The following is a 24,288-nucleotide window of genomic DNA, read 5'->3' as shown; positions in this document are numbered from 1 at the left end:
GGGACAGGCAGGGACAGGCAGGGACAGGCTGGGACAGGCAGGGACAGGCGGGGACAGGCAGGGACAGGCTGTGCAGAGCAGGCCCAGCCTCCAGCATCTCCGGTGGCTGCTCTCCTGCCATCGAGGTTTAAGGGCCGTCGCTCACTGTGCAAAGGAAAAATCCCGTATTGATTCACCCGAAGCTCTGGAGCACAGACCGCACGAGTTTCTATGGAAACAAAATTAGTGGAGTAAAACTCTCCCTGCCGGCACACGGTGAATTATTCACCAGGACAGGCCCCTGGCCAGAGGGGCTGCTGAGAAGATTTAAAGGTGATCACAGAGCGGCTGCTGCGATCCCCTTCCCTCGGGGACCAAACCACAGCCAGGGAGGATGAAAGGCCCTGGGTTTCCATGCCATGTGTGTGGTGGGAAGGTCCTGCACCTCCCTCACCACATCCACAGCCCCCAGGGTCCCCAGGGAGAGGATGAGGGCTTCTCCCTCATATCCCCCAGTGCCAGCCCCCTGCACCACGGCACTGCAGTAACACATGGCACAAAAAGTGTCACTGAGTGATGTCACCTGCCTTGCACCAGCCACCCTGTGGTCACCCATCCCTGACACCCAGGATGAGCCCGTGAGGGCAGGACCAGCCACAGACCGGCTCATCCCACAGAGCCTCCCAGCACAGCGAGCCAAGAGCCAGGGAAGAAAGGGACTAATTAAGTCACAAAGAGAGGAGGGTTTTTTTATGAGTCACTAAGCCATATGGCAGATGCAAACTATCCCGGGAAAGCACTGAGCCAACAATCCAGCGCTGCCGTACCCTCGTTGTCCTGGGACACGGTGTCACGCTGTAATTGCACCGGGCTTTTGTCCCCCCTCGTGCCGGGTGACATTGCTCAGCAGAGGAGAACCTGCCTGAAAGGCTACACCTCACCAGGGACAGGTATTTAATTAAGGCCCTACGTCAGGCCCCTCCTGCCAACCAGCACAGGCTGCTCCATCCCGGCACAGCCCAGACTGTGGGGCGGAGAAAAGCCCTGAAAGGAGGAATGTTGAGTTTGCTCCATCACAGCACATCACAGAAATTACACAGGACGCTAACCTGGATTTGAAGCCAGGCCAAGGCTCAGAGAAACTCTCAGTCTCCTCAGCAGCAGAGTCACTCCTGTGCCAGCACAGCCCAGATCTGGGTGGCAAAGGGACCCAGACCCCCAGCAGTGGCTCTGCTTGTTTCCCCCTTTGCCCAGCCACCACAACAGGTCACGCTGTTCTCCAATATCCCATCTTGCTTCTCTTTCATTAGTTTTAAGTTTGCGTGACTAATTCAGGTACATCCCATCCCAGCTGATTTGCACTGATCGTGGCAATCACCAGCCAGGGAGGTTAAAAGCCACAAGGACTTCATAAGGAACGGTTTAGGCTCCAGGAGCAGGGAATCCTCCCCAAAGACTGTCCCCCATCTCCACCGCTGCCTTACAGCACCAGCACGTGCTCCCAGTGACCCATCTCCATCACCAGAGCTTCAGCCACGCTTCTCTCCATTTTCTGGAGATCATCTCCCTGTTTTCCCCCTGCTGAGCCCTGCTCTCCCTGCGCCAAGGACAGCAGCCAGGCTCCATCCCGGAGTGTTTGTGTGCCCATCAGTGTGTGCCTTCCCTGGGGAAGTGAGAGCGAGGGCAGGGATCGACCAGCTGTCAGGCAGAAGGAAGAAATACCACTTCCAGGAGTCAGAGCTCATTTCCCAGCAATAAAAGCAGGCTAGGGCTGGAAAAAAGTACCACTAATGGGGATGCACATCCCACACCACTCCAGCTGCCGATAGGAAAGTACCCAGGGGCTGTAGCTTGGAAAAATAAAAGCCATTACAAGGCTTGGTTTTAAGTAGCACAGCTGTAGATTAGGCCCAGATCAGGGCATAAAGGGTCTGCCATTCCCCACATAGATTATTGCTGTGTCTGATGCCCTCCATGTGCCAGCCTTGGCTCCTGGCTCCGAGTTATGGCTCCTCCAGCAGATGGAGAAGAAAACCTTACTGTTTCCTTCCAGGGAGGGGAATGGCTCAGATCAGCACCCGCCCTTAACTGCTCCACTCTCCATCCTCCTCAGCCCCATTATCCCCACTCCACCCACACACTGCTCTGGGGACGCCAAGGCAGAGCCAGCATCTCCAGCGCTCCTAATGCCACCTAGAAAGGAAGACCTGACGAGTTTGTGCTTCCTGGAGTTACTTGTGGGTGGATTTTACCTCCTTTCCCATCTATTCTCACTGTGTTTTGGTGAGGAGGGTCCTCACTGCTGAGCGGGCAGCCTGCCTCCCCTCTGCCAGGCTCACCCCCCCCGAGCAGGGGTGTGAGACAGTTCTACCTCCCCAAAACAACCCTGGAGATCCAGGCAGACCCCAGGGGCTGGGACATGCCCGGGCCCAGCCAGGGGACAGTTCCTGCAAAGCAGTTACTCTGGGTTTTAAGAACACACTTGTTTGTTTGTTTGTTGCTGGGCAACTGAGAGGATGGAAAAAATGTCAATGTCATATTGTCACCTATGAGTCACCGCTCAGCACGGGTCGAGATGCCCCGGTCCTGCTGCCACCGAGAGTGGGGAGCCCGGAAAAAGGGCCTGAAGCACCCCAAAAGCAGCTCACTCCAGCTCTCTCTGCCTGTCTGGCCCTGCTCTGACACCTTCCCCATCCCCACAGACGAGCACTCGAGCAGCCTGGCCACATCAGTGGCCTGCGGACATCGGTGGCCCAGGGACAACTTTCCGAGGCTCAGGAAGGCGAGGAAGGGATTTGCATTCCTATTTGCATTTCCTAATTGCGCCTGCGGGTTTCCTGGGGCAGCGGCTGGCTCTGGTTTCCATGGCAGGTTTTGTGCGGACCTGGAGAAGCGAGGGAGGCACAAAGAGGCCACAATGGACCTGCCACTCACCCGCATCAAAGGCGGCCGGCGGGGCGGGCCGGGGGCAGCGCAGCCTGTCCCCCCCGGCTCCCCCAGCTCCGGGGGACCCCCGGGACAGGGGACAGGGTGGCTGGTGGCCCATGCTCCGGGACAGCCGCGCTTCCAGCGGTGAGGCTGCTTGACGGAGGAGCGCAGCCACAGCCGCTGTCGCCCAGAGGCAGCAGCTGCTCCGCGCCCGTCGGAAGTGGTGCAAGAGCTGGACCCAGATGTTCCCCCTGTTCTCATTTCCTGTTATTTTCAGCCAGCTTTCCACCCAGCTGGGTGGGTTGCTTTCTCCTTCCAACTTCCCTCTCCATTCAGGGACCGGCTGGCTGTGCCCATCCAGCTCCCGTGCTGGCCCCGGGGAACGGGCAGAACAAAACAGGGACCTCGGCACACCTGGTCCCCACACCGCTGCCACAAACCCCGTGCCACTGAGCAGAGGTGAGGCTCCAGCCAGTGTCCATCTGCCAGCCTGGCCACGGTGACAGAAATGTTGCCACCACAACAACAGAGGGACCCATCCCTGCCTCGCACACCTGTGAAGAGCTCTGTGCTATTATTTCAAGGTTTTTAGGGTTTTTTCTTATTTTATAGCTACCAGTTATCATCACCATCACTTTGTGCTGCCCCAAAGCCTCTCAGCTCTGACCACGAGCACCCCGCAAGCGAGTCCACCCACAGGGTTAGGGCAGAGCCCCCTTCCCTCATGTCCCACCCCGAGATTTTACCCTCACAGCACAAACCCTGACCTTCGGATGCCCTCCTGGCCATCCCACTCGGAATGCCAGCATGCCCCGTTACCTGTGCCCCGCAGAGGGTGCTGCTGCAGGCAGACAAGCACCAGCACTCACTGTCATGCTGCTCCTGCTCCCCGGGGCTCGGGGAACCACAGCACCGGCACCACGGCAAAGCCGCTCGGCCACGCCACCGACGCGGTCAGGTGCCGGCACGTTTTGTTCTTTTTTTTTTGGCATTTGAAAACTCGTTTGTAATAAAATGCTGGAAAACTTTCCCAGGAACTCTGTAGCAGGGAAGAGGATGGGCACCTTTGACAGAAATAATTTTGGCTGCTCTGACACCAGGAATGGGCTGTGGACAGCCAGGGATTGGTGCACAAGGCTCTGCCAGCATCAGGCACATCAGGTCACAGCTCATCAGGTGCACAGCTACCAGGAGGTGATGGCAGGGTCTCCTCTGCCATAATGAGCACCAAAAGCTTCCCACTCCCCCCAGCAGCAGCATCAGGCAATCTCCACTCCCAGAGGGCTCCCCTGGGGTCTCATTGCCCCAGTGCTGCACTCCCTCCGAGCACTTCCACAGGAAAACCTCAATGAAAACCACAAAAAGCTTCTCAGCGGAGCAGACGCCGCTTCAGCCTGTGTGTTTGGAGATGGAGGAGGAGGATGTGAGGAAAGCCACAGCTTCCCCAGCCGCGGGGCAGCCCCGCCAGCAAAGCCCCAGCGGCAGCCTCGGGGGTCAGCCCAGGATGGTGGTTCTCCCGTGGAAATCCTGACGGCTCCAGCCCCCATGTTTGTTGTCAGTGGCAGCAGCAGGAGGAGGTGTGAGGAGGAGGAGGTGCGACTCCACTGCTTTTTAAGAAAATAATAAAAAAGAGCCTTTCCAACCCGCCTGAGAGACAGACGGCAGGAGAGCACTGCTTTGAGCACTGACTTGCACTTTACTCCTTCTCCATCGCTGTCTGCCCACAACCCACTGGCAGCAATTTCAGCGCTGGACAGGAACCCCAGGTGAGGATGAGCCTGGCAGGACGGTGCCCTCCATCCTGATGGAGGATGACAGATGTGGCTGAGCTGGGCACCCGGTCGGGGGCTCACAAATGACCCTGGTCACCCAGGAGGTGACCACCACTGCTGTGGCACACCCAGCCCTGCCAATTCCTGCACCAAGCCATGACCCACACGGCGGGGATGGCAGCACCTGATGAGGTGTGCTGCTCCATGAACGCGGCGCAGGGGACAGGGACGATGTCCAGCAGCAGGAAGCCACCAAATCCAAAGCTCCGGCGCAGGGAAGGGTCACGCTCGGGGACCGGCGATGCTGCGGGGCTGAGCGGGACGCGGGTCCAGCCCCACGGCCGAGCCCACCGGCCGCGCCCGGCTCCGGCCGGGGATGGCAGCTTTGGCCCCAGTCGGGGATGGCAGCTTTGGCCCCGGCCGGGGATGGCAGCCTTGGCCCCAGTCGGGGATGGCAGCTTTGGCCCCGGCCGGGGATGGCAGCCTTGGCCCCGGGTCGGGGATGGCAGCCTTGGCCCCGGGTCGGGCCGCTGGGCTCGGCCGCCCCCGCCGCCCCGGGGGCTCCGCACGCGGGACCCTCCCGAGCCCGGCGGCCGCGGGGCCCCACGGCCTCCGCGGCGGAGCCGAGCAGCCGGAGCAGCGGCGGGGCCGTGCCGGGGCTGCGGGCCCCGGTGCTCGGCTCCGGAGCGGCGGCCGGGTGGCTGCAACAGGCGCGGCCCCCGCTCCGATCCCGGCGCTCCGCCCGGGCCCCGGTAGAGGCCGAGGCGGCGGCGCCCCCGCTCCCCCCAGCCCCGGCGGGGCCCGCGCGGCTCCGGGCCCGACCCGCGCAGGCCGAGCTGCACCGCCCGCCCCGGCCCGGCCCGGCCCCGGCCCGGCCCCAGCCCTGCCCGGTTCAGCCCGGCCCGGCCCGGCCCGGCCCGGCCCGGCGCACAAAGAGCCCCGGCCCGCCCCCCCTTACCGGCGGTCGGCGCCGCGCTGCGGGGGCGGCGGCGGGCGGCTCCAGTCACGCCGGGAACCATGGAAAGGAGCCGGGACGGGAGACGTACGTGGCGGGCGGGCGGGGGCGGCCGTGCCCGGCAGCGGGGGGCGGCGCGGCGGGGCCGGGGCCGGGGCCGGGGCCGGGCCGGGCCGGGCCGGGGGGAGCGGGGCCGCGCCGAGAGGCTGCGGGGGCGGGGGGCGTGCGGGGCCCTCGGGACTGCGGCCTCTCCCCGGGCCGGAGTCCCCCCGGGGGCAGAGCGGAGCTCGATTCGGCCCGGCCGGGGGCACCGCGGGGCGGCACCGCCCGGCCCCGCCGCTCCCCGAGGTCAGACAGCCCTGGCCGGGTCCTGAAGATCTCGGGGTTCCCCCGCTGTCCCCAGGCATTCCCTGCGCCTCCAGCCATGAGGTCGGCACCTCTGGCCCTGAGTGGCCTGGGGGCCAGTGTGTGGGGGGAGCAGCATCCCATGGATGGATCCCATGGATGGATGGATCCCATGGATGGATGGATAGATGGATCCTGGCTCTCAGCCTCTTCCACACCTTTGGAATGTCCCAGGCTCCTGGAGCCTGGACCTCCAGTCTCGTGGTAAGGTAGGGGAGAGAGCACTGCTGCCCCACAGCTGAGCATCCCAGAGAAGTTACAACCAAGTATCACTTGGAGCAGACAGAAAACAGCCGTCCCCATATCGCGTGCTCTGGCTGACAGCTCTGGACGGGAAGAGATCTCCTCTTACAAATTACAGGAGCCCGTTTACACAGGGCAAACACTTCCCATTCCACAGAGACCAGAGCGAGATCACAAACAGCAGCAGCTTAGAGCCTCCACTTCCCTCGTGGCTCTCCAAATCTTCCAGACATGCTGCAGGAAGAACTCCACACCTCTGGCACCACGGCCTCCCACAGCACCCTGCCACAGCCAGAGACTGCACGGGTGCACGGCTGTGGGTGCTGGAGCCCAAGCACAGCTGTGGGATGGTCCACAGCTCTCACAGGACAGCTCTTCATGCTGAGATTTGTCCCACTCCATCATGTCATCTGTGTCTGGGAGCTGAGCAGTCCTGGGTAAGGATGTGGAAGGCTCTGACAGGGAACACAGAGCAAGAGTGGAAATACTGGAGGCAAACTTTCGGCTTTCAGCGTGTACTGAACATGTGCCTCATCATTCTCTTCCCCAAGTTAGCGCAGATCAGACTCTTTGGAGGCACAGCGCCTTGCAGTGAGCTTTGGTGGCTGCAATCTCCTCCTAATCCAGGCTTGTTTCGGGAAAAACAGGCAATTTTATATCCCTTTGATACGGGTCTTAGCTGCTAATGATGCTAGGAAGTAAAAAGAAATGGGCATAGAAATACACAACTATGAAGAGTTAAAATAATGAATTTAATTCAGCCAATTCCAACAAAATTGGTAATTCCCTGAAAAACAAACCTTGCACAGAAAACACAGAACAGAAACGGTTTTGTCTTGACAGCTGGTGAGAACAACTGGGTGAAAAGGTGAATGGAATATTTCTGACTTCTCTGGAAAACAAAAGGTTTCACACATCCTGAAAATGCCCTATTTTTGACTAAATGGGTCGGCTTGGGAGGGAGTGATTGTAAATGCACTGCAAGGAAAGCACAGGTCTGTGCTCTGACACAACCTGTGACTGCAGATGCCAAATGTCTGGTTTTCAGAAAGCACTGATGTTTCCCTAAAGGAAAAGCTGGGACTTCTAAAAATCACAGAAACATGGAACAGTTTGGGCTGGAAGGGAAACTCAAAGCTCATCTCATTCTAAGCCCCCACCAAGAGCAGGACACATTCCACCAGACTAGCCCAGAAACCTGAAGAACAAAACCAAAAAAAGTTATTATTTTTAAGAAACATAAGCCTGGCTTGTCCAGTGGTCCTGATTTGGGTTTCGGGGCGATGCAGAGCGCGATGAAAGGACGCGAGGTTGCCGGAGGGAGCTGGCTGGACAGCCTGGCTCAGCTCCTCCAGCACTGAAATACTCTTTCCAAAGCAATACCAAAAAAGGTTTGTTTCTAGGTCAGGACCTCAGCACTCAATTTTAACCAGGGGCTGACAGTCCAATCTGAACACAGCTGTAAAATGGATTCGAGGGAGAAGCTTTGGCATTCCTTTTGTAATTAGAAAACAGCCACTGAGCCGTGTGCCTTTAAAGGTGAAAGCTATTTTTGACATAAAAATTAGCACGTAGTTCCTATGTCATCCCTCAGCTGCTGCTCTGGGAGCTGGGAGCGAACAATCCAAAGATAAGCAAGAAGTATAAACATGCTGAATTATACAAATAGGTAGAAGGGGATCAGGTTTAATTTGATTTATTCTCTGACAGTTAGGAGACAAAGAGATTTATTTTTATACTTTTTCTCCTAGAAAGCACTGGTTAAAAGGTTCATTTATGCACTGAAACCCCAATGGCATTTAAAAACTTGAAGTGCTTTTAATAGCTGCCTTTTGAAAATACTGTTTAATCTATTTTTGAGATGGATAAACTAAGCTACCAATGAAGCAGGGCAGGAGTTTTCGGAAGGGCCCAGCAGTGAGAAACTGTCGTTCATTTCTCAACAACTCGGTTCCTGTGCAGGGACCCTGAGATAAAAACTACCACAGTGCTCAATGCTTTAAAAACTTGAGTGTCCTTTAAACTCCAATTTTCTCTCTTTGGTGGGAATCTGACCCTGACAGCCTTGAAAGTGAACCCCAGGCAGTTTTTGGGATGTGGCTCAGAGTGGCTGTTTCTAAAATAAAAGTGAGGGAAGAGTGAGCAGAACTTGGAGGCTTATCAGCACCCGGAATGCCCTGGCTAATCCTCAGCAGCCCCGGCCCCTTTATGTAACCTGGGATTGCTGCAGCTCAACAGCTTACTGGGGTCTGGGTGGTTTTCTTTAAACCTCTTGTGGACAAATGCAAACACATTAAATACTTCTTTCTTCTGCCTCTCTAAGGAAAAAATTGTTTTCAGAGGGAAAAAAAAGTTTTATTTGTATCAAGGGCTAATAGAATTAAACTCATACGCTGAGACTAAAATGTGTTTCTCTCTGATCCATCGTGACTGAACCAAACCTTCCCAATTTACAATACTCAGGTGTAACTCTTCAAAAAAAAGGGTTGAATCCCAAATTTCTCTTGACCCCAAACACTCTCTGGAAGTATTGGGGTGTTCCAAAGAAAGAGAAAAGCAGCCCTTTTATAGCACGTACAGCATTTCTGGCAGCGTGGCTGGCTGTGCTGCAATACTTACGTCCCTGTGGCCGCTGCCCCGTGGCTCTCCTTGCCTGGAGGACGCCTTTCCGTGCCCTCCATCTGACTGCTCTGACTTTCCACGGCACACATCCTTCCAAGGCAAAACGCAACTCTCAAACTGCCGGCCGGCACTAAGCCATTCACCTCACGCTGAATGCTTACGGAAACTTCAGAAGGAAAAAATAAACCCCCTATTGAACTCCTTGCAATCGGAGACCTGAATGGGCTCGATATAAACCCCACTCGAACCAGCGGCAGCAATAGGCTTCCCTGGATGTTGGATTCCATCCAGCTTAAAAGTTTCCATGAAATAAACTAGGCTAAGCGCATCAGCTGCATAGAAACTAACTCGGTGTAACAGGAGCATCTGTTCTTCGCATCCACCATTTTCTTAGAGCCTTAACTCGGCGGCGCTGTGGCGGCGCGAGGTGCCAGCGGATCCCCGGCCGCACCGGCATGGGCACGGACACGGATCAGCAGGGAGCATGCACGTCATATAAACTACTGGACCAGGTAGCTTTTGTTTGTCAGAAAAACAGCTTAATGTATTTGCAAGGATGGCATTACAGAGTGAAGTCAATGTCCGCACTGAGACAGCGGAGGAGCACACCTCGGACCCATTAATACACGGTACAAAGCAAATGTTTACCCAAGTACAAATGAAACAGGTCGACAATTAGCTAATGCAGCTTTGTGGACATAAACCAGGTACAGTCGAGCAGAACCAACATAAAATAAAAAGGAAACAGCCCTTTTCCTACACCACACTAAGAGCACCGTGGTTAGTGGTTTGGGAAGCCTCTGTCACGGTGAAAAATTTCCTTGCCGGTGTTTAATGTGTTTATTCTACTGCTACACTGCTGGGATAAAAATAACAGCTGGCTGTACAAGGGACCCACTGTCAATACTGCAGTAATTGACAACATACAATTAAGTCTCACACCTGTTTATTGTAAGTAATTCATAGATAACCACTTCTAGTACACATTTTCATATTGGCTTTTAATGCTTTTGTTCTCTTTTTTTTTTTTTTCCTTAAGCTCAGGGATATCCAAATTTCATCTAAGGGTCATCACTGTGGTTACCCAGACCCAGAAGGCTGTACCTACTTGGGGAAACTGGTGCAAGGTGGTGTCGTGGCCAGGGATGACAGAGATGGCTGGGGAGCTACAGGTCCCAACATGCAGGACGGTGTGGAGGTGGCAGCGGGGCCGGGGCAGCGGGGCTGGGGACATGCGCTGGCGGGCTGGCTGTGCACGCCGGGCTCTACACAGGGCCAAAACAAAGACCTCTACACACCTGGAGTAAGAACAGTGGTAACAAAGTCATAGCTACATATTCTTCTCTACATTTTTGTTTATTGAGACAAACTAATTAAAAGGCACAAACATAGGGCATATGTTTACATGGACATTATAACAAACATATACATTAAAAGTGTAGGAATGTGTTTCCTTTCTGCTAAACAGAAAGTTCCTAAGCTTTTATATATACAAAAGTTGTACAATTTGATGTCCTAAAGTACAAAAGATCATTTATAAAATTATTTTACACTAAGCTCTATTATTTTTTTTTGTTTGTTTTTGTTTTACTATGTAGTCCAAGCCCCTAGAACAGTTTCACGTAAGGATACAGATACCTGTCACCTGAGCCAGCAGCCTGGCAATCACTGCTCGCACGGACACGGCCGGGGAGGAACGGAAGCAGTCCAGTGTGACTGGTCAGTCCTGCTAGCACTCTGTGAAAATGCACACGCTAATCTCCAGAGCTCTCAACTTCATTAAGATAAAAACATCTCAACTGTAATTTCTTTTTTTTTTTTTTCCTCTTTTTTTTTTTTTATTTAATGTAGAGGTTGGGTTTAGGGTGGTTTGTTTTTTTTTTTTAAACAAAGTTTTAAAAATGTGAATATGTGACATGATAGTCTAAAAAGTATATCTGTTTCCCTAGACTTTGCTTTCTACTTTATGTACAGATAAACAGGTTAAGAAAAAAAAAGCACATGTAGCTTAAACATGTGTGACCATTTATGAGCAGTTCTGGGCTGGACAGCTCAGCACCCCAGAACTCCCACAAATTGATAGAAATGTGTTAACACAATAGAAGAATAACGTAAAAATGATGATGTTTGCAAATATTTACAAAGTTGAACAGATTTGCACAACACTTGATTAAGAAATAGGGGAGAAATTAAAAGACGCTCTCTGCTTGTCCTGGAGGGGCATCCTACCTAGTTAGTGGTTAGAATAAAAACTGTATACAATTTAATATAAGACAAAACTTCTAGTGAACAACTAACACGTCTGTCCCCTGCTGAAATACCAGCAGGCTCTGATTGGGAGGCAGAGGGCATAAAAATCACACCCAGGGCCTCCAGAATCTTCCAGCTTAAAGCAATTTTCCTTAAGTTTCCAAGCACTCCTTTTGCTCCTAGATAAGAGTCCCATGGGGGTCTGACTGTTCAGAGACCATGTTTACACACATTTCGACTCCTCTTCTGTCAGCCATGGCTGTTTCTCACCAAACAATAACAGTTTTTTTAAAAAAAATGTTGACTACAATGCTCTATTCCCTTAGGGTAATATGTCGGGTAATATTTACATCTCCAAATATCAGGTCACAATCCCTATTATATGTTGAAGTTAGAATGATAAGTTATCATATGCTTTGCATATCAGAGCTGGTATCACCTTTCCCATAGGGAATGCTGCCTGAAATTACCATATTCCCAAAGGTAAAATGCATATTTTCTCCAAAAATGCATTTTTTTTTTTAATGACAACATTGTAATGCATTTACTCATTAAAAAAAAAAAACAAAAACATCAACACAGACAAAGGTTCTACACTAGCTCAGAAACAGTGGACTTGCCTGGCAGGTTAAAATGAGCCATCCACCCTGTTACAGATACAGAGGGGTCTTTGCTAGTGTTTAGATTAAAATAATTTTCTAAGTTATAATTTGAGGGGATAAAACATAAAATTGGGTTTTTTAATTACCTTTTTTTTTTTGTTTTTTTCCTTTTTTTTAAAACTCTGGCAAATAAGTATCTGCTCTAATTCAGCATCAGTCAGCTACAAGGTAAAACTTACTTTAAATGAAGTGCTCCAGTGAAACTCAAGCCTGAACCATGTGAGCCAAATCAAGGGGAAGATGCTATTATGGTCTCTGGTGGTGTTGCCCCAGTGTCTTATTCTGAATTTATTAACTAAAACAAAACAAAAAACCCAACAGAACAAAACAAAACAAAAAAAAAAACCAAAACAAAAAAAAAACCCAACCAAACAAAACCCAAAAAAGAACTGCTGGTAAGGATTCCATTTTAATCCTTTTTTAATACTGTTTAGAACTTGTTTACCAGGGAGGAGAGGTGGGCAAGGCCTGGGGCAGGAAAGGCATGCTCTCCACTGGTCTCATGGCTATGTTGAGGGGACCAGCCAGCGTCATGGGGGTGGGCAGGTTCATGGGGGACGTGATGGTGACGGGGTGTGCTATGTTCACTGGAGCGGTGACCGGGGTGGGCAGGTTCACCGGGGTGGTGAGCGTTAATGGAGAGGTCATGGACAGAGGACTGGTTATAGTTACAGGATGCCCTAAGTTCATCGGACTGGATATATTAACTGCACTTGATACATTTACTGGACTTCTCATGCTCATTGCAGCTGCCACTGTGACTGGGTTTGTGATAGTCCCAGAAGCCACAGAGGAAGTTATATTGAATGGAGTAGTAAGAGTCACAGGCGTAGTAGCAGCAGTGGAGGTTTGGCACAAGTTAGCAGCTTCTAAAAATGAGACATAAAAAAGACAAAAAGTTTTTAACACATAAAAAAACCATGGACAAGATTTAAACAAAACAAAACAAAACAAAAAACCCAAAAACCAAACAAGAACAGGTACAAATTCTGGAATAATTTTCTTTAGGTATTATTAGTAAGTTAAAACTGTTAATATTCTATAGCCTACAGGAAATACAAACTCTCATGCAGGTCATTTCAACTGAGTTGTTTTGTTTTTTTTTTCCTGAGAAGTCAAGTGAGGTTTTCTTAGCAAGAGGGTTTCCATGTTCATAAAAACAGTATGGTACAATCAAAAAAATCCTCCCAAGAGGAACAGTAGAAATAGAGGAGAGAGTGTACATACCGAATGGTACGTACTCTATAGCCTTCTCAAAGGTGAACTGACATTCTGTGAAGGTTTTAAAAAGTCATTATTAGGGACTGATAAGCAAAGCTCATTTCAATATTCACCTGCTTATTTCAGTCTTAATTATTGCTACTAAACTGCTCCACTGCTCACAGTACCTCTACTTCAAGGCTACCCCAGCAGCACATCCCTCAACCCCCATCAGCTCCTCAGCTTTCCCACAGGCTGCAGCTGCACACCATGTTGGTTTGGGGGGTTTTGGGGGTTTGCAGCAAGCAGGACTGAAGTGCAGAGCAAGGGAGAGCCAGGAGGCCGGGGCTGGGGAGCAGGGCTGGCCGGGGGGGCGCGGGGGGGACGGGATCACTGCACATCCATCAGCACCACCTGCCGGCTACCCACACCGGGAGGCTCCAGAGCAGGGAAGGGCTGGCTGCTAAAGAAACCAGGGAAAACACACTCTGCAGCAACGTTACTAAGCCGTGTCTGCTTCCACATTTGTAGGGCGGGACCCCAAGCTCAGTTACACCCACGTGTCAGAGGTAAACCAGGAGCAAAGAGTCCACTTTGCCTCTGGGGCAACACAAATGTAACTTTGAAAGCAACATTAGCCCCATTCAAGGGTTACTGTTGGTTCTTCAAAGTCCATAGCTAGGAGGGGTGGAGAGGAAGGGAAAGAGTAAAAAAAAAAATAAAAATTGTGAAAATAAATTGTACTAGACCAAAAAAAAAAATAAAATCCCATTTAGTGTTGTAAAGCCATCACAAGTGGACTTAGCACAGGAGAACCAGCATGGAAAGAGCAGCTCAGGCATGGCACTGACTGGTCTAACTTCACCTTCAAGCACAGTCACACCCAAAGACACATCCCACCCAGGCCCCTTCCCCAGTTCAGTTAAGGTAAAAGCACCAGTGTGACACCACTGCTACCCACCCACCCCCCTCACCCCCCCATCCTGCCCCAAACCACTGTTCTGTAAAAGTATATTCAACATTCTCAATAAGAAAGGAAAAGGAAACAAGACATAGGAAAGAACAAGCAGAAAATAATTCTCAGTGATTTTCTAAATCCATCATAATTTGCTTTATCTATTTAGTGGCCTGATGATATGTAATGTTTCTGTTATCACTACATTTAGATGTGAATAAGCTATTTCTGTACTGTCTGATGACAGAATTCAATTACTGGCATAACAATTGGAAAGGAAGCAAGCAGCCTAAAATACAAACAAGAACCTAGAAAACAAAAACAGATTGAAGAAACTGAAAGGAAGGTTGAGAGAAAAGAAAAAAATAAGGTGAGTCAAAAACATTCCTAAAAACAGCCATTGAAAAACAATAAGCAGTGGTCATTAAGAACTTCTAAAACATGTAATCCATGAAGTCACATGATGGGCATTAATAATCTAACTGCTGTGAATCAAGTAAGCAGCAGTAATGGGAGAATTTCAACTACTGTATCCTAAAATACTAAATGGAAGCAATCTGTTCTCTACCAGCTGACACAGTGACCAACAACAGCAGCTCCACTTCAGTTACACAGCACAGGTGAGGTAAGCTGTGAGCCAGCACTGATGGAGGAACAGGATCACTGATTACCTCATTTTGTAATGAAAAAAAGCAACAGAGAAAGAGAAAAAAAGTTCTCTGAGCTCTAGAAAACTTCATGCAAAGACTGTTACATGATGACAGAGCAGATGGAATAAACTGGGGAACACAGAAAGCATATAAGGTGCAAGAACAGAGGGTGTGGGTGTGTGTGCACAAGTGAACAGGGTAAATAAGCACAAACACAGCTAGAAGCCACATGCAAGTCAAAGCCCACACTCCTGCCCTGGAGCAGACACAAGCTCCCCTCTGTAATTGATGGCTCTAAGGACACAGGCAAGCACAGAGAGCAAGGGAGCAAGTCATGAGCAGGTCATTTAACACAGCCTAATTAATCTGGGGGCTGTTTCCTCCTGCTCTCTCTTAGCTATGACTTCTAAGAATGAAACTGTCATGGTAAGACATCCTTCCTGACACCTTCAGCTCCCTGTCTGACTGTAACCTCCCCTATCTCACAACCCCAACCGTGTCAATATTGGTTTGTTTTACCTTTCTTCCTCGCTTTGACGGCCTCTTCCCACAATCTCAGGGTCTCTACCTGCTTTCCAGGCCAACTTGTTACGTGTTGCTGCTGCTGCTGCTGTTGCTGCTGCTGCTGCTGTTGTTGCTGTTGCTGTTGCTGCTGCTGCTGCTGCTGTTGTTGTTGTTGTTGTTGCTGTTGTTGCTGCTGCTGTTGCTGTTTCTGGTTGCTGGTCTCTTCACTCATGCATGCTATGCCAATCAAGTAAGAACACAAATTCACCTTGAAAAGTTACTGTTTTCTGCTGAGATCATAAAGGCAACTTCTACACAAAAAATGCGTGGAATCTCAGAGGATTCCAAGAACAAAATCACAGTTTTTAAAACAATATCATTAATTCTGTGCTTCATAAAACTACTTTTCCAAGAGCTAAAAACCAAAATATAAGTCAAGAACATCTACTTTAACTGTCAAAAATGGACTTCTTTTGTCATTTAGTTTGTATTTAGGAAGAATGAAATTAAAGACTCCAGTGAGTCTCCAGAACTCAAACTGATTCCACTTTTTCTGAACTTTAGCTCCAGCTTAAAAATGAAAAATAATGAAAATGAAAAATAAAAAAGCCTTTTTACTTTGTATCAGAAGTATGACTCAGTTTACCTTTACATCAGAGAACAGTCTGTGGCTACTCTCTGGCCACAGTACAGCTCATCATTTCCACCTCTAACAACTGCTCTAAATGCCTCATGTGAACTGGCTTAGCACCACCAAACTGGCTTGGGAAGCCAGAGTTGTAACCCTATACCTTGAAAAATACTTCACATCCAAATTTCCTACTAAGCTCAACAATCAGGCATTTCAGACATTCCCAGTACCTTCAAATTATCCAGGAGTAACAGGAACTGCAAAGATGTTGTAAATTAATACAGTTTAGAAGGCTTTAAGGACAAAGTTTCCAAAGACATTCTGTACTTCTGCCTCTTTATTCCTCCGAAAACCCGTTTTACATTACTAACCATGTGGGTTAACTTAAGTTACAGATATTTTAATAGGGAAAATTTGAAAGTCAAGTCTTCATTTGCTTGCTAGGCACCCCCAGGTCCAGACTGCAGCATTTCCACAGAGTTTAAGTCTCGAAGGAGTTATTACAAACATCTCATCTGACCTCCTGCACAACACCAGTCAGATGCCATTAATGCCCAAAAAACATACCAGGGATGGGTTTAAATCCTTTTCTTGTCAGCTACTGCCTGAGAGAGGAAACACTGAGCCCCAGGGTCAATGCTCAGAGAAAGCAGAGAAAATTTTCTCCTGATTTTGATGAGCTTTAGATGAGGCTTCAGACCTGAAACCTGGCAGATCTTAGCAGTTCTTAACTAGTCTAAGATCTCCAAACTATCTGTTGGACTTTTAGGCCTGCACAGTTCAGGAAGTAGCACTGAACTTAAAAGGTGAGAAAACTTGGGAACTCTCTTCTTCAAGAGATGGGTCACGTCATGAACTGCAGGGCATTCCTAAGGGATAAGGGCACAGTCTGCAGCAAACCAACTCCACACATGCCAATCCTTGAGTTGAAGCAGATTCTGTTACTAAATATCTACTGTTAAAAGGTGTGACCACCCAGAGGGACAGACACCTGGCTGAATTTTAACATCATCAAAGGCAATTCTCTTCGCAAACACATAGTTATTAGAAATGTTTGTAAAACGTTCACCTACTTTTATTGATGCCTTGTTTACAGGTATTACAGTTGATACTTTGGCTCTGCCCGTGTGTCTTTAAGTGGCTGGTGATATATGCTGCACTCAGAAGTTTACCACAGATATTACACGATACCTTTCCTTCATGGCGCACCATGTGTGTCCGCAGTCTGTCTTTGGTGGCAAAGGCAGCAGTGCACGTCTAGATGAAGGACAAAGTTACACTTGAGGTGCAGACAGAGCAGTACAGCCTCAGCTACAGGCCCACTGGGAGCCCATGTTACCATGCAGGTCGTAACAGGATCCTAAGTGTACTGGCAACTTTAAGTTTTACCCGTATTTATAGAGAAATGAAAATCAAGCTACTCAGCAAAGACTGAGAATAGAATTTGCTTCTGAGACAATCAAGACAAAAATCATACTCGATACTGCTTGAACTTAAAGCAGTGGGTTGTCTTACCCACCAATCCAAGAGGGAGCTTATAAAAAGCACCTACAATATGCAAAGTTGGTTTCTAATGTAATTTTACCAAACAAATATGAACTTAGTACCCTATACTGCTCAATTACTTCTGCTCCCATCCAAAACAACTTTTTCTAACACTATTCTTTTTACTCAAGGTTTTTATTTAATAAGTCACTAAAACACAGGTTGGAATAAGCATGGGTATTCCAAGCAAAACAGTTAATTGTTCAAGGACAATCAAATTATTTCTCCTAGACTCAGTCATCAACTTATGACAACTTGCTTTCCCCTTCCAGCAAAATAACAGATCCAGAATCAACCATTCCCACCCATTTTAAATAGATGTGCTGAGAAAGGCATTTGATTTGAACATGCTGAGAAACACACTGCACACATTACCCCAGAAATGAGCACTGAGCTGAGGATGCTGCTACAATCCTACTACTAAGTTAAGCATATGGTAAAACAGAGCAACTACGCTGTTCTCCAAGAAAGCAAAAAGCCTCTAATCTTCCTAAAAAAACAGCCATGGCATCTTTTTAAAGTTCCACTAGAACTCCAGCACCATGGTGTGGTGGCGGATGTGGCTTTACTCCTAAACTTGCTTTTCAAAATTCTAGGAGTAAATACAGTTCTGGAAAGATTCACCTGAGTACTACTGGCACAATAAGGTATTGTTCTTTATAAACCATTTTAGCCCTTACTTGGCATTTGAAGGGTCTCTCTGTTGAGTGAACATGTTTAACGTGACAGCTTAAATGATCAGGCCTGCAAGAAAGAGAGAACAGGAGAAAAGTGCACAAAGTGTTACAAACACCGAGTCGGGACACCATGGCTAGCGGTGCTGACACCGCGCTGGTCACTCCCTGCAGCCCCCATCCCTCTGACAGCCAGGATAAATCCCTTCTCCTCACCTACCAGGGGCTTCACCTGCAGCACCTCACAGCTTAAAACCAACCTGTGGTTTCAAACTTAACTCTGCTCTCCTCACACACCTGAAAATGGCACATTTGGTCACACCTTGTGTAAAGGTGAGAGCACAACAGTTCTAAAGGTTGAAGTTTTCTCTGTTGCAAGTACAGGTACAAACAGAGCTGGCAGCAGTGCAAGCTGCCCCTGTGCTCTGTCAGTGCCCTCCACCCTGCTGTAAGACCAGGTGGAGACCCTGCCCTGCCCCATCTGGTCACAGACCATGGCAAAGGCTGGTAAGGGAGCTCTGTGCCCACCCCCAGCGACACAGACACACATCTTATGGGACCTGGATGAGGTTGAGAAACCATTTCAAACCACTGTCCTAAAAAAGTGACCACTTCTGACCATTGCTAACCTTGCTCAGACGGAGACTCCCCCACCCTAAAGGCAGACAAGGCTCTTTATCCCCTCACCAATCTCCTGAGAAGTTTGGTTCTCCCAGCTCCTCACTACCATAGCATAACCCTTCTTGCTCATGAAAAGCCAACAGCGGAGCATGCCTGGGATTTGCTACGTGGTACCTTGAGAAGCCTTTTCCACAAACACCACAGGTGTAGGGTTTCGTGATGCCACCTTCGTGAGACCTCACGTGGTAGGTCATGCGATCCTTTCTCTTGAAGCGCTGATTGCAAATGGGACATTCGAAGGGTTTCTCGTCGGAGTGGGACAGCTTGTGCCGGTTGAGGTGGTAGACGTCCCTGAAGGCCTTTCCACACATCTCACAAGCGTGGTTCTTCTTCACGGGCTTGCTGGGCTTCTTCACCGTCTGCGTCACCGCCATGGCCGTGGCGCCGGCGCTGCTGCTGGGGTTGGTGGCAGAGGAAGACGTAGTGACTGTGGACAGGATGCCTGCGATAGTCGAAACCAGTGAACTCCGGCTGTTGTCACCAGCGATGGTCGAGATAAGGGGCACCATTGTGGTGGGAGTTTTCTTTGGCCGTGACACTAACTTTATCCCTGTGTGGCAGGACTCGTGACGTCTCAAATGGTAGCTGTCCCTGAAAGCTTTGCTGCAGTAAGTGCACACAAAGGAGGTTTTAGGTTTTTCCTTTTTAATCCCAACAATAGCATCCTTTAATGTTTCTGGTGCAGGCTGAGGTTTCTGCGTTATTGGTAAGGGCAGAATCGGCTTCTGATCGGGCGGCTCAACAGCAGAGCTCAGGAGAGGCAACAAACTGTTCTGTGCTGCCTGCTGTTGGTGATGGGAGGCTTCGTGTGCCTAAAACCAAACATTCACACTTAAATTCTCTGGATGGCTGCACGCTCTGGCACGGTAAGAACATTTACAAACGACAGGGAAGCACATTCTAGACCAAAAGCCATGGAAGGAACAACAGGGGAAGGTTACATAATGCTGGTTTTGGACAAGATAAACCGCTCGTGCTGTAAATGCCCTAGCTGTGCAGATCCTGTGGTAAGTGTAGGACACAGCAAACAATCAAGGAATTATTAAGTTTCTGGAGGGCAACTTTTTACAGAAGACAACCAGGTCCTTGTCAGATCTTTTAGTAACAGCATTTCCTCTTTACATAACAGATAACTCATTTGCTAATGATTGTATCAGATGGCACCTCAGGACTATCTCTGGAGAGGATGAAGGTACTGACAGGAGTTGCAAAATAAGGCCCCACCTTTAAGCCGAGCTTAGTGCACACTGAGAATTGAACTGCAGCCACAGAGAGCCAGGATGTGATAAGGCGTCTTATTTAAACAGTGTGTTCATACTCCTGTGCCAGCACTGAAACCAAAGCAACTGCAATCGGGAGCTGTCTAAAGCCACATCTCTATATTTAGCAGGTTCCTGATGCATTTATCCACTGACCACTGTGCTCTCTGCGTCTGGAACTAACAAGAATAGCGGCATGGCCTTTTTCTCTTCGTCAGCAGCTACTTTGTGCGGGGAAGAGAAGCTGGTCGATACACACTGGGAGACATCTAGATATGCTGGAGAACACAGTTCAGGGGTATTGGGAATAAACCCTGAAAGCTGGTTGAAAGCAGCCAATACCAACTAACTTTGAACTACAGAATCTGTGGCAGAAGCTACAGGGAAGGGAAGGGGGGGCCCGCAGCCAGCACCGCTCAGCTGAGCTGCAGCCTGCCTGCCACGGGCTCTGCTGCACCACGCGAGGTTATTCTAAGGCAGAAACACTGTTATTAAAACTCATCCAGTCAGACTGGGACAAAACCCTGGCAGATACAATTTTAATGTGGTTTAGAAACCACACAGACCAATTCAGCCTAATGGAGCATTAAAATAAATCACTCCAGCACCTTAAGCCAGTTTAAGTGCATCTGTATTCAAGATGTGCTTCGGTCTCATCAGACCAGTTTTAAATCAGGCTCGTTATTAACGCAGCGTGCCAGGCCTAAAGCTCAGTTTGGGGAAGCTTGCATTCCCATTAGATCAGTAGTGCAGCCTTCCAGGACTCCTTTCCTATGGTTTTCCTCACAAAAAGCATGATTCAAAGCTGTGAGAGCTGAATAGAACACTGCGCCAGTGCACGACCCTGATCTGTCTACTTTTACATCTGTTGGGGTGGACAGTACTAGGAAGCGCACTCAGGCTAATGCTCTTCCCATGGGAATCCATTTCAACACGTCCTTTGGACAAGCCAGTATTTCTAGAAGCTCACTTTGGGCCTTTTTCCTAGTTGTATCCTGGGTGCTTTGCCTCTCTGGATCGCAGCAGGGACTACAGCCCTCCCAGAGCATCTCTCCCTTGCTGTGGGGCAGCTCCTGCGTTGCTCCAATCTCACTTTTTGGGAGCATGATGCTGGTGATCTCTGGATAAAAGCCATGGGTGGATACCAACACTAACCCACGTGGGAAGGAATACAAGCTCCCAAACACTTCAAGCCTATCTGACAGGAAAACAGTTCGCAGGAGAACGCCTGGACTCCTCTGGACGTTTACAGGAGACAAAACTTGTGGGAATCATTAGGAGCCAGGCTAGGCTGTCCATCTGTATCTGCTTTTTAGATCCGTCTGTGCCAATGCTGGGGATGCAACAGGTAGGCTGGATATTGCCACACCTGCCTGGCCACAGCAGCCACCTCAAACAACAGCCCAAGGGGCTGGCTTATTTCAGGGAGCGAGTGCTGAAGAGCTGGATCCAGAACTCTCCTGGAGGCGACGCTGCTAAATCAGGGCACAGCACAAGCTCCAGCAGCTCCATTAAACTCTTCCCTGACTTCAGTGACAATTGTGGATTTTCAGCCATTTATTTTCCATATTTTTAAAAAGGTTTTGACACTTCTACATTGCATGAAAGTAAGAGTTTGCATGATACACACCAACAGCACAATACTGAGCAAGTTGTGCACTTCAACACAATTTTAACTTAAAAAAAATCTGAAATGTTTTACAACTTCAAATCAGCATTAAACAATGTTGTTAAACTGCACCAGAAGACACTGCAGAGCACCTAATGATAGCTCCAGAGATACAATTTCAAAGGCAGAGCTAGCAGATCGGATAATGGAGAGCCCAAATCCTTTGGACAAGGTTCAAACTTAGGCAGTTTATGGATATTTTTAAGCCTCAGCACTTCAAGGTAATGATGCACTTATTCCTACAGATCCAATGGAGACAGTGGACATAAAACAAAGTGTATTCATCAGGCTACAGGCTATGGAGCTGCTGCTTATATAAGTCTTGGTTCCCGGGGAGGCAGCGTTATTCGCAGCACCGTGCTCCTCGCAGCCCTTCTGCCACGAGCCGTGTTCCTCGGTTTCCAAGGGCCGTTAAAGCCTTTTAAAAAAGGATCAGGCAGCATTTTTTTTAACTCCCTGTTGGAGAAGGGAAGCCAGCACCTGCTGCACGCCTCTGGCAGGCGCAGTTATGCGGGCTCCCACCACGGTTTTACTTGACCCAGGACTAACATCAAGTCAACATTTTGGAGATATTTGGATGGCCTGGGATGGGCTCTTGTGCAAAATCCCCTTGTTCTGTCACTAATTCCTTCTCTCCTGGGGGGGAACTAAACAAAAAAACCCTGCAATTCGTGACCCGGAGTGTAGGATGTGGCACTGTGAACTTCCAATGCCAGAGGCTAAAATATTTTTGTGCTCCAGCCTTAATGTGAGAGCAACAAATTAGCATGAGTCATATCTTGAACACTCCATCTGATGGATGAGTCCTCCTCACATTAACAGATACAACTTTCGCTTCCCAAGCACATCCTAAAAGTGGTTTTCAAACTATGCATTTTGGGGACTAAGAAGATCCAAACAAGAACTGCTTATTCAGTAGCACGATTGTTTCTTTAGAAAGGGATACAATTCATCAAAATGCCACCTAAAAACAATCAAACAACTTTATTTGGAAGGAGCGATTTACAGTCACACAGCCCACTGCTACAGGACTAAGACTTCTAAAAACATTTGGCTAAAAATTACAACTTTATATTCCACGTATCAAGCTGTCCCTTAGGAATCCTGTCCCAGCTGGAACACACACTTGGTTTAACACTCCCGCCAGGAAGAACGAGTGTGAATATTCAGTCACTTCCATTTGTAATTTAACTGACACTGGGAAAAGGCTTTTAAATCCACGCTTTTTAACTAGTTTTAACTAATCAGCTGGATCAGGGCTGCTGTGCTGCTGTGAGAATGGGAAGAAGAAAAATGAAAGTCACATCAGGACTACCTCAGTGCTGCTTTCTGCTGGGTGCATTGGCATGCTTGCACCCCAAATCATTGATTTTAACAAAACCACTCAAGAAACAATATCCAGCATTTATTATGAGCTCTGAAAGCTTTATTAATTAGAGAGAAGAAAAAAAAAATCAGAGGAAAATTTCCACGTCACAGTTTTATGAAGATGCTTCCGAGTCGCACATTCGGAAAGTGAACTGCTGACTCCTTAATTAAAAGCAGCAAAGCTGACTCCTAAATCAGCGTGTGACATCACTACTTCAAAACTCAGCACCTTCAAAAAAAACCACGGACAAGCAGCGAGGAGCTGGACACGTACTTGAAAGCATTACTTGGCATTTCTCAGCCTGCTGCAATACAGTCCTGCCAGCCTAGGAAAAATTTCCCCTGGAAAACGCTCAGCTGGGAGGCAGCAAGGCACTAAAGCAGCCCCGGCTCGGACAGAGATGGCCCTAAACTAAGGAGATTAACTTCTTAGCGTGAAGTTTCCTACGTGCGAATCACAACTGCCCACTAGAGTGAGAAATAATTCACCAGACCTCAGCCAAACTCGATGGCATCACCCGCATCCATCAGGAAAAGGGGGAAAACGCAGCGCCCAGCTCCGGGTCCCGGCTCCCCGGAACATTCCCGGCGTGTTTTCGGAGGCAGAGAACCCGAGCGAGTGACTCATCCCTTGGTACTTGCAAGGGACGAATTTTTCCTCCCTAAAGGAATGGTGCTCGCTCTTGCCGGATTTATTCATTCAACTCAGGTTTTCAAACTCGTGTCACGGGTTGGGTTTGGGTTTAATTCCGAGGAGGACAGTGAGGAAGCGAGCGGCCGCCACCGGGAACGTGCAAAGAGGATTATTTTACCTTGAGAAAGGTGATGTGCTGGGCGATTTTTTTTATTTTTTTTTCCCGCTGCTGCTGCTGCAATCACACATTTTATGTTTTCCAGCTCAAAAAAAAAAAAAAAAACAGGAGAAAACAATCTGGTGCGAAAGGGCTCGCGAGGCTCACAAAAGCCAGGCGAGGATTTTTTTTTCTTTTAGTTTTTTTTTTCTGATACACTGGATTTTCTTCGGAATTACATAAACAGCGGTGTTTTTAAGTCAGTCTTTCACCGACAGAAAGGGGGAAAATTGTGACTCAGTTGGCAAAGGGAGGGGTTGCACGCTCCACCGTCCCTATTCCTCCCCATTCCCGTTAGGATTTCGCCAGTTTTTACAGAAATCCGGCCCGCTCGCGTCCTATTTTAAAAGAAAACAAGCTCCCTCGTCAGCCGGCCCTGAGTCAGGCTGTTTAAAGAGGGATTAATTTATTCTCCCAGACACGGCGTTTGTTCCATCGGGGTTTTGTTGGAGCCCGGTGGAAGCTTGGGGTTGTTTTTTTTTTTT

The 24,288-nt window shown here is 49.0% G+C and overlaps 2 protein-coding genes across 5 annotated transcripts in view; both read right to left on the bottom strand.

The window, feature by feature from the left end:
• Nucleotides 1-5,727, bottom strand: part of CUEDC1 (CUE domain containing 1) — a 21,782-nt gene extending 16,055 nt beyond the window's left edge. Inside the window, exon 1 of one of the 3 annotated variants that reach the window (XM_015646669.3) lies at nucleotides 5,638-5,727. The gene's annotated coding sequence lies outside the window, so the exon portion shown is untranslated. The remainder of the gene's footprint in view (nucleotides 1-5,637) is intronic. The other 2 variants (XM_015646668.3, XM_015646670.3) reach the window with 2 other exon arrangements.
• A 4,163-nt stretch (nucleotides 5,728-9,890) lies between these two features.
• Nucleotides 9,891-24,282, bottom strand: VEZF1 (vascular endothelial zinc finger 1). Of its 2 annotated transcripts, XM_015646665.3 has the most exons (7): nucleotides 23,765-24,282; nucleotides 18,771-19,468; nucleotides 17,982-18,045; nucleotides 16,830-17,013; nucleotides 15,141-15,362; nucleotides 13,044-13,088; nucleotides 9,891-12,685 (listed from the first exon to the last, which is right to left on the bottom strand). In XM_015646665.3, the coding sequence occupies exons 2-7, from the start codon at nucleotides 19,163-19,165 to the stop codon at nucleotides 12,258-12,260; spliced, it is 1,338 nt and encodes a 445-aa protein (XP_015502151.1). In that variant the 5' UTR covers nucleotides 19,166-19,468; nucleotides 23,765-24,282; the 3' UTR covers nucleotides 9,891-12,257. The 2 variants fall into 2 exon arrangements, with proteins under 2 accessions (XP_015502151.1, XP_033374751.1); XM_033518860.1 differs by lacking the exon at nucleotides 13,044-13,088.
• Nucleotides 24,283-24,288: the final 6 nt, after the last annotated feature.

The sequence above is a fragment of the Parus major genome, chromosome 19, assembly GCF_001522545.3.
Source record: "Parus major isolate Abel chromosome 19, Parus_major1.1, whole genome shotgun sequence".
Taxonomy (NCBI): Eukaryota; Metazoa; Chordata; class Aves; order Passeriformes; family Paridae; genus Parus; species Parus major.
This window is presented reverse-complemented; position numbering and strand designations above follow the sequence as displayed.